This window comes from Silene latifolia, chromosome 3 (genome assembly GCF_048544455.1).
Source record: "Silene latifolia isolate original U9 population chromosome 3, ASM4854445v1, whole genome shotgun sequence".
Taxonomy (NCBI): Eukaryota; Viridiplantae; Streptophyta; class Magnoliopsida; order Caryophyllales; family Caryophyllaceae; genus Silene; species Silene latifolia.
In genome coordinates this window covers 9,338,463-9,347,485 of record NC_133528.1, presented here as the reverse complement: position 1 = coordinate 9,347,485, position 9,023 = coordinate 9,338,463, and the positions used below count along the sequence as shown (strand labels likewise).

At 38.1% G+C, this 9,023-nt stretch overlaps 2 protein-coding genes across 2 annotated transcripts; one reads left to right on the top strand and one right to left on the bottom strand.

The window, feature by feature from the left end:
• The first annotated feature begins 1,752 nt into the window (after window positions 1-1,752).
• LOC141647101 (cytochrome P450 77A2-like) lies at window positions 1,753-3,832 on the top strand. Its single transcript, XM_074455143.1, has one exon. The coding sequence runs from the start codon at window positions 1,938-1,940 to the stop codon at window positions 3,636-3,638; it is 1,701 nt and encodes a 566-aa protein (XP_074311244.1). The 5' UTR covers window positions 1,753-1,937; the 3' UTR covers window positions 3,639-3,832.
• A 477-nt stretch (window positions 3,833-4,309) lies between these two features.
• LOC141647102 (RING-H2 finger protein ATL32-like) lies at window positions 4,310-9,023 on the bottom strand. The gene is made up of 3 exons (XM_074455144.1): window positions 8,368-9,023; window positions 7,403-7,500; window positions 4,310-5,420 (listed from the first exon to the last, which is right to left on the bottom strand). The coding sequence occupies exons 1-3, from the start codon at window positions 8,530-8,532 to the stop codon at window positions 5,039-5,041; spliced, it is 645 nt and encodes a 214-aa protein (XP_074311245.1). The 5' UTR covers window positions 8,533-9,023; the 3' UTR covers window positions 4,310-5,038.

Genomic DNA, 9,023 nt, shown 5'->3' with positions numbered 1-9,023 from the left:
TAAGTTGAAGATCATTGTGTTTTAGACACTTTATAATATGGTCTTGCAACAATAAACTTTGGTCAATTTGGATTTCGAGTCATGTTCAAGTGTCGGATTTATTCGAATCAAGTCAGTTTTGTCATGTTTAGTCGCACACAATAACTACTGGACATATTCAAAATTACAAATCGCTTGAAATGGAATTTTTTTTCTAAAATGGGGTTCAAAATCAAAGAAATAAACAAAATGGGCTTAGTTTCAAAGTTATTACCCAAAATGGGTCCACGTCAGCACCGAACCTAACTTCGGATTCAAGTCGCTCTCCTCCTAAGCGACTACATTTTGGGTGACATGGAATTACGGTTGCTTTTAAGGGCCCGTTATTTTAGCCCAAGTCGCTTAGGGGCCCAGCGACTATAGTATTTTACCAAAAAAAAAATAATAGAAAAATGACATTTATGAAAATCGAACCTAAGACTAGTGACATCAATACTAATCTACAAACCATTATACCAAGCGAGAAGTCATGCCTCAATAAGCGCGGAAATTTATTTGATTTGATGCAATAACCACTGAGTCGTGTTTACTATTTTGTATATAACCATTTAAGCGCATTAAATTTCCAAGTAATTGCAATTGGTGCAGTGGTTTATCTCCTATTTTGAACGATGAGCGATTTTGAAGAAACCGGTGATCGTTTCGCTTTGATCGAAGGCGTACAATGTGATTGAACCTTCAAACTTGAAACCCTTATCCATTGTTAAAATTATGTGCACAATTTGGAACACTTATTCTATTCTAAGAAGGAACATGGAAGTGCATGTGTGGTGAGTTGTAATACGCATTTAAGCCCACATAATTCCTCCATATTTGGTATTGTTTTGCCCATCAAATTTCTTCTCATCCGTTAACACTCAACACTTTCCATTCTCCTAACTGTCCAACTTCCGCCGCCAACACTACACCACTTACTTTTGACTTCTCCTTCTAAATGCCCATCATTATTCTAGTATGACTTTGTCCATATTCACAAGTCCACAATATTATCCTACCTCCAAAAATGATTCACTAATTCTCATTTCAGACGGATTATTATTCCGTCTGAAATCTTTAGATAGACTTATATGACCATTTTTATGGTAAAATGTGATCATTTAAATTGGATCATATTTTTAAGGTAAAATATTAATGATTTAAACTGGGTAAATTTAGCTGTAAATTAGTCTATTTAAGTCATTTTTATATGTTTATTTAATGTTCTCTTATACTTTGAAAGGAGGTAGAATGCAAATTATCTATACGACCATCATGGTGCAACAAAAAAAAGACCATTTTATTAAAAAAAGGTGAAATTGTGTTAATATTCCTGCATTCCTAAAATGGAAAGGTAAATAATTAATTGAGACTCCCAAAATAACTAGGTAAACAGTAAGTCTTGCTTACAACCGTTGTAAGTTACAACAAAGAGGTGAAAAGCACGATCACCCCCAAAAAAGTGTTGTTTTGGATAAATTTATACCTTCGTTGTAAACTATTCTTGTTTACAACAGTTTTGAACAAAAAATTGCGGTAACAAATGACCGGGATAGGACATAGGAGGAAGTAACAACTCAGAACTATTATGAGCGTCACTAAATAAGGTGTATGAGTTATTATCGAGCTGATGTGTATTCCACAACACTCTAGAGTTTAGAATACGAACATACTAATAATAACTTTCAAGTAGTTGCCTCACATTGGTTGTTCTATCATTTATAATCTTCTCACTTTCACTTTCACTTTAGCACCAAGTGAAATCAAACACCTAACTCAACTTTATAATAATAACTCCCAACAAATAGACAAATCCCGAAGTCTTCAAAGACTCCATCTCTTATTAAAACTTCCACTATTTACTCTAACAAATGGGAAAATAGTACTACTCCATAGTTTTAAGTAGTAAGAGGTGCAGCTGTATGCATTTAACTTGCCACACTTATGAGTTGTTCACATTTACTTCAACCACCCACCTCCTTCATTCTTATAAGTTCTACCCCTCCTCACCTTGCCCTCTTCACCTCACAATTCCTCACTTTTCTAAAAACATACCCTTCACTTTTATTATGGTCACCATGGACCGGTTTTCGCTCTCGTTGAAACCGTATCAAATTTTCATGTCTGTGACCCTGGTACTATTGACACTAACCTACATTGTGTTTAGGAACAAGTTTAAGAAGAGTAATAAGCTTCGTCTACCCCCCGGTCCACCGGGATGGCCAGTAGTTGGCAACCTGTTCCAGGTTGCCAACTCAGGAAAGTACTTTTTCGAGTTAGTGCGGGAATTACGGCCCGTGTATGGGCCGATTTTCACTATGAAAATGGGTTCCCGCACTATGATTATCGTGAGCAATGCTGAGCTTGCTCACGAAGCGCTTATTGCCAAGGGGCAATTATTCGCTTCTCGACCTGCCGAGACCCCAACCCGGAAGATTTTTAGTTGCGATAAGTTTACGGTCAATGCGTCGTACCATGGTCCGGTTTGGCGGTCTTTGAGGCGAAACATGGTTCAAAACGGGCTTAGTTCGACTAGGCTAAAAAACTTCAAAAATGTAAGGGAAGTCGCTATGGATAAGTTAGTAGAGAGGCTAAAGAACGAAGCGGAGAACGAGAAAGGCGTTGTTTGGGTCCTGAAACACGCTAGATTTGCTGTGTTTAGCATTCTTTTGTCAATGTGTTTCGGACTTGAATTAAGCGAAGATACAATTGAAAAAATTGACCATATGATGAAGTTAGTATTGATGACCGTCGATCCTCGCATCGACGATTTCTTACCAATACTTAGTCCGTTTTTCTACAAGCAACGTAGGAAAGCATGGGACGTGCGGAAGAAACAGATTGACATGCTCCGCCCGCTTATTGAGAAACGTCGGGCCATACTTCGGGCCGGGCTTGAGTCTGCCCCGAATGCTGCCCCGTTCTCGTACCTCGACACCCTTTTTGAGCTCGAGGTTGAGGGTCGAAAGACGGGCCCGACTGAGCCCGAGATTGTGACCCTGTGCTCGGAATTCCTCAATGGTGGGACCGATACCACGGCTACGGCAATTGAGTGGGCGATTGGTCGATTTATCGATGACCCGACAATGCAGTCTCGTCTTTACGACGAGATTAAGGCAACGGTCGGGTCACGGCCCGTGCAGGAGAAGGACCTTGACAGCATGACTTACTTACATGCCTTTGTCAAGGAACTTCTCCGAAAGCACCCGCCAACGTATTTATCCCTCACTCATGCGGTCATAGAGCCCGCCAAATTAGCGGGCTATGATATCCCGGTAGGTTGCAATGTCGAATTCTATCTACCCGGGATATCAGAGGACCCGAAGCTCTGGACCGCTCCAGAGAAGTTTGATCCAGAGCGGTTCCTCACGGGCGGTGAGGATGTCGACATGACCGGGATTAAAGGCGTAAAAATGCTCCCATTCGGAGCGGGTCGAAGAATCTGCCCGGGTTTAAGCATGGCAACTATACATGTCCATCTCATGATTGCAAGGCTGGTTCAAGAGTTTGAATGGAGTGTATATCCACCAGGGAAAAAAGTGGACTTCAGTGAAAAACTAGAATTTACTGTGGTAATGAAGAATCCACTGAAAGCCAAGATTAAACCAAGAGTTAATAATTAAAGACGGGTAATTACGTCGTTAGCACAGTATTAGTTGATTATTAGTGCTTAATAATTTTAAGTAGATTAAAGTTAAAACCAGTGTGTGTGATTTTAACTATTAGGTAAAATAGTCTAGTTTAATGTGTGATGAGTGTATTATTTATTGAAATTATTATGATTAATGGTAATTATTAAGGAAGCGTATTATGATTACGGTTTGATTACAGTTATTGAAAAGGAAGAGAACGACACGAAAAGATAAGAGTCACAAGAAAGGGATAGGCAATAAGAGTAAGTCATAAATGAGAGTAATGAGAGGATGAAAACTGGAGTGAAAGGCGTATGGAGAAGCAACGGTATTAACGCAGGAGCCACATATCAACGGATATGCGCAAATTTAAGTGGGAATGTGACTGTACATTCAGGTGTGTGGCTGTGGGTGTCGGTGTCAGCGACAGTGTCAGGCTGTCAGGCCGAGTTAATGAGTCACCAATAGCATCAACCTAGCCTGACAATTTACAGGTTTTTACTATGTACTAAATTTTGTCATTCACCAAATTTTCGGAATGAATTTATTACTTCCAAGTATTTAAAATCAAGGCGAAAAAAGACAGTAAATGATTCATACATCATGTTACATTACTTCAACTAAATCATTGACCTGGGCCTCGTTCTTTTGGAATGAAACGGTTTGAACTGAACTGAAATGGCGAGTAAAAACGAACTTACACCAATAATAATTCCTGAAATATGACAGCAAGCTCTACAGGCACAGTAAAAATGTTTTGCATTCTAACATATTACAAAAGTTGCTAAATACTGTAATAAATACAGTGAATACACACTACAGATGAGTAAGTTAGAGGAAACCGAAACCAGAAATAGAAGGTTAAAGAGAGGAGTGACATACTGAGGTTCTTCACAGCTTCGCCTATGCAAAGCTTGTTGCATCGTTTCTGTTGAAGATATAAATCACTCTGTTACACAACCTAATACACCCGAAAACTAATTGGGAATATAATCACAAAGAAAGCTGGAAAATGTATCGGTGTAGCACCCTAAATCACACTTCCAATAGACACAGAAAAAAAAGGGAACAGGATGAGCTCCCTGACAGCATCCATCTCCGAAAACCAAGTAGAGATGACGGTTTTGTAATATGATGGGCAGTAGAACATCACATAAGATTACATCTAGGTCAGTTGGAGCCAAGCGGAATTCAACATGCTTGGAAACAGACTACCATCTATCCTCCTGTTAGCTTTAGATGGTTGAACTAACCACCGACAAAACATATGTACAGATACACAGCTTTCGTGTCAAGAGTCTCCCAAGGACCAACAGTATATGGCTGGCAAAGCCCGTTTTCTCGTGAGTGAAAACAGATTTGAGTTATGACTTGGACATTGGGCCTAACAGCTACGCCAATGACGGACTTTCAACGTAATGCTTGCTTGCGGGGTCCACACTTGACTGAATGTTGTTGTCCCCATCTTCAAGAGACATGTGTTGGTCCTCTTGAATGGGGTCTATTCTTTGAGTTTCCAATGTTGTAGAAACGAATCTGCAATGATGAGCATGTAGACCAGAAGAATCCACGCTATATTGGGACCGACCACTTGATACTAACTGCATGCATCGTTTCTTCTCGTTGGTTTCTCGCAAAGATAAGCGACATACTGGACAGGTGCAATGTTGCAGAAGCCATATATCAATGCAGTTAATGTGAAAATAGTGACCGCAATATGGCAGTATACGCACTACATCCTCCTTCTGGTACTCAGACAGGCAAATGGAGCATCTACAATAAGACAATTCAGAAGCCTAGTTAATATGGGGGCTTTGTCACTACGGTAGACTATCATAATACGATTACAATAATGTAAAAGTGGCCAAAGAAAGAAAAAGTGTCCTTGTTAGCAACATTGTAAAACAGGCACATACAAACTAAGAGAAGAAAAATTTCGTTACTTTCACTACTGTATTACATATTACAGTTCTTGCAAAAATCAACTACCCGATACGCCTCACAAGCTCAGACCATGGTATCATGATAGTAGTTTCCAGAACTCATAATAGCAAAAATGGGAGTCGGCTATATACCGACGAGCTTAGATAGTGGTGTTTTGGCCTAGAGTTGCAGTGAACCAGGCCTGGAGCTGGCATGCTCAGTTGGAAAAGGTTGATTTAGGGTTGAGTTTATGGTTCAACCCTATGTTGCTCGGACTCGTCCACAAGTATCCGACATGGGTACGTGTCCAAGTGTCGGATTCATCTATTTTCTTAAAAAAATTCATATTTTTGGTCTAAAATGAAGTGTCCGAGTGTCCTACCAGTGTCCGAGTGTGCAGTGCCCAACACGGGTACGTGAGGTAATATTGAAGAGTCCGAGCAACCAACCCAGGATGGCATGTTACATTTAACATATCCTCATTTATCACAGGTTCCCGACAAGCTTTAATCAGATGAAAGCAGAGTAAATATCAAGCTCTAATTAGTAATTACGACCACTGACTGAAATGGCCTTTGACAATGGATTGGGTTCAAAGGCCAACTTAATTCACATGGCATGCCACAAATCCATTTAGATAATAGGACGATCATAAGCACATGGCCACATGTTATGCTACAGGTCCATTTAAACAATGGGATGTCAAAGGCCAACTTGATTCAAGGGGAATCCATCTTCAGATGGTGTTGTATTTAGACATATATTTGACAAATTATGCACTTATGCTATCATTTCATTGTCGGTGTCATATATAGCACCCTTCACTTTTCAATCAGAAAGTTGGTTTCTAACTGAGCTTTTATGGAAACTAGGACAATCAAATACAACTTTATGGAAAATAAACCCGAAAGGGTTTTAGGGTCGATTTGATGTATATCCCAATGCCAGATGAAAAATGAGCATGTTTAGACTTTGACACCATCGTAAAGGGACTAAGTTTGTTAGTTTAATATGTTTTCAGCACCATTTAGTTATAAACAATGTAGATGAACCCTTCCCTTTGCTAACATCTAACCTTACGGAAGTTGCTAATTGAAGTAGAGACTGACCATGCTACCTACATGTTCGAACTAGCGACCGACACTTTGTAGGAGGACAAACCTGATTCAAAGGATCCCACTTACCAATTTACCGAACTTAGAAGACCTACTGACTATTAAGAATAAAACACTATATTCCAAAAACAGAAAGACCGGTCCTTTAAACAGAAAAGAGCATCACAGATGAAAGCAATTTCCCATCAGATTCGGGATATACTTTACAGAATCTTTTAAGATCAGACCCAAGGCTGGGATTAACTGGAGCATCTGCTAAAGCCTCCGGTATCCAGAAAATCCCGCCAGGCTACACATCCAACTTGAGGAAATAAGAGGAAATAAGAGGGACTAATAGAGAAGTTAACAGCACAAAAAAATCAAACAGACAAATATGATACTCCGTATTTCATAAAGGGAATCAGATGACTAGAGGAGCATCAGCCAATAGACTGCACCAATGCCGATATTCAATGTTTACGACCAAGAACCTAATCAAAGGAATTTGTTATACTGGTTTCAACTTGTATTCAGCTTAATTACACTTACTACCGAGATACCCGCTATTAAAAAAATGAAAGCTACCCACTTCCTAGTTTCTATCACAGTACAACAACCAACCACAATGAACCACATATATAAAGAATCAATCAAGTAGCAAACCACTAACATAGAGGTAAATAGCTACAGCAACTAAAAGGTTCAATGTAAAAGCTTTAAGAGACCAAAGTTACTTACTGCCCACTTTCCGATGCCGCAAAGTACTCATCCCCATACTTTTTTGCAGGAAAGTTGATAACTACTGGAGGTTCAATCCCATGCAATCCCCTCTCCAACTACACCATTCACAATCAACAACATTTTGTTACTACAATATCGACAAAAATCCCACCAAAATCACAACTTTTTACTCACAAAAATAAAAACTCAAAAAAAAAACACATGTATATATTACTCCACTAGTAAAACAGAACAAAGTTGCTAACTTGATTATAAAATCAACAACATCATTTTGCAATCCCCTCTCCAACTAAAGCATACACAATCAACAAAATTTGTTACTACAATTTCAACAAAAATCCTACCAAAATCACAAACTTTATACTCACAACAATAAAAACTCAAAACTCAAAAAAACAAAGACATGTATATAGTACTAGTAAAACAGGTCAAAGTTTCTAACTTGATTACAAAACCAACAACATTTTGCAATTTTCTTCTCCAACTACAGCATACACACAATCAACAACATTTTATCACTACAATTTCGACGAAAATCCCAACTTTCTACTCACAAAAATTAAAACTCGAAACACGAAAAAACAAAGACATGTATATAGTACTATGAAAACAGGCTAAAGTTGCAAACTTGATTAAAAAAACACAATAATTGAAACTTTTTTTTTTCTTGTCTAAGACAATCATGTTTGGCACAATCACATAAAATTGACTAATAATAACCAAATTTTCTTACTGCCTAACTTCAACTTGAAACACCTAAAACGGTAAACAAAACAACAAATTTTGATCACTCTTTTTCAACAATTCAATCATATGGGGACAACCCATTTGACAATATCTAAATGTACATAGTATTTACCCTAAATCAACACACTAAAACCCTAAAAGTTGAAAACTTTAAATTGATTTCATAATCACAAAAACAGCAAAAAATTGAAAAAGGGGGAAGAACACAAACTTACAGAAGAAAGATTAGATCCAGAAGATAAACGTCTATGGAAATTCCGTCTTGAATTACGAAGTTGAATTCTTGCACAAATTAATCTAGTACATATGAATACAATGAACATAGTGCTAACTACAAACCCTATTACTGTCATCACTAAATCTGTCTTCCCTGATCCCATTTTCCTGTGTCGGCTTGTCGGGTTTTTCTACGCTGTACCCCTGTATTTTTCCGAATTCTAATAAAAACCCACTTAAAAATTCCACTAATTCATGTTAATTCTCTCATATATGAAGTGGGTGTAGGATATAATAGGAGCTAGATTTGAGGAAATCAAGAAAGATGTAATGTAAACTTTATGAAATCAAATCAATCAGACAAAAAAAGGATGTGGGGGGAAATGAACTGTAGTGATGCCAAGTTTTAAGTGGGGTTCTGAACCCGTCTTAATTTACGACCGTCACAAATAAGAATTTGCGTTCGAAAATAGAGATTTGGGGAAGGAAAAAATGTGTGATTCAAGACAAATGAAGGAAGGAGTGATTGAGGATTTGATTAAAGTTGAGAATGATGGATGAGTTTGTGTTGTTTTTGCTTGTATTGGTGTTAAATTAATTGTTGTGTGGAAGATTCATCTAAATTTGGATCATGTTGGTGTATTGTATCATTCTT

Coding starts and splice junctions, on each gene's coding strand:
- LOC141647101 (XM_074455143.1), top strand. CDS start 1,938: ATGCATTTAACTTGCCACACTTATGAGTTGTTCACATTTACTTCAACC.
- LOC141647102 (XM_074455144.1), bottom strand. CDS start 8,532: ATGGGATCAGGGAAGACAGATTTAGTGATGACAGTAATAGGGTTTGTA. Junction 7,501..8,367: donor CTGGATCTAATCTTTCTTCT/GTAAGTTTGTGT, acceptor TGAATGGTGTAG/TTGGAGAGGGGATTGCATGG. Junction 5,421..7,402: donor GCGGCATCGGAAAGTGGGCA/GTAAGTAACTTT, acceptor GTCTTATTGTAG/ATGCTCCATTTGCCTGTCTG.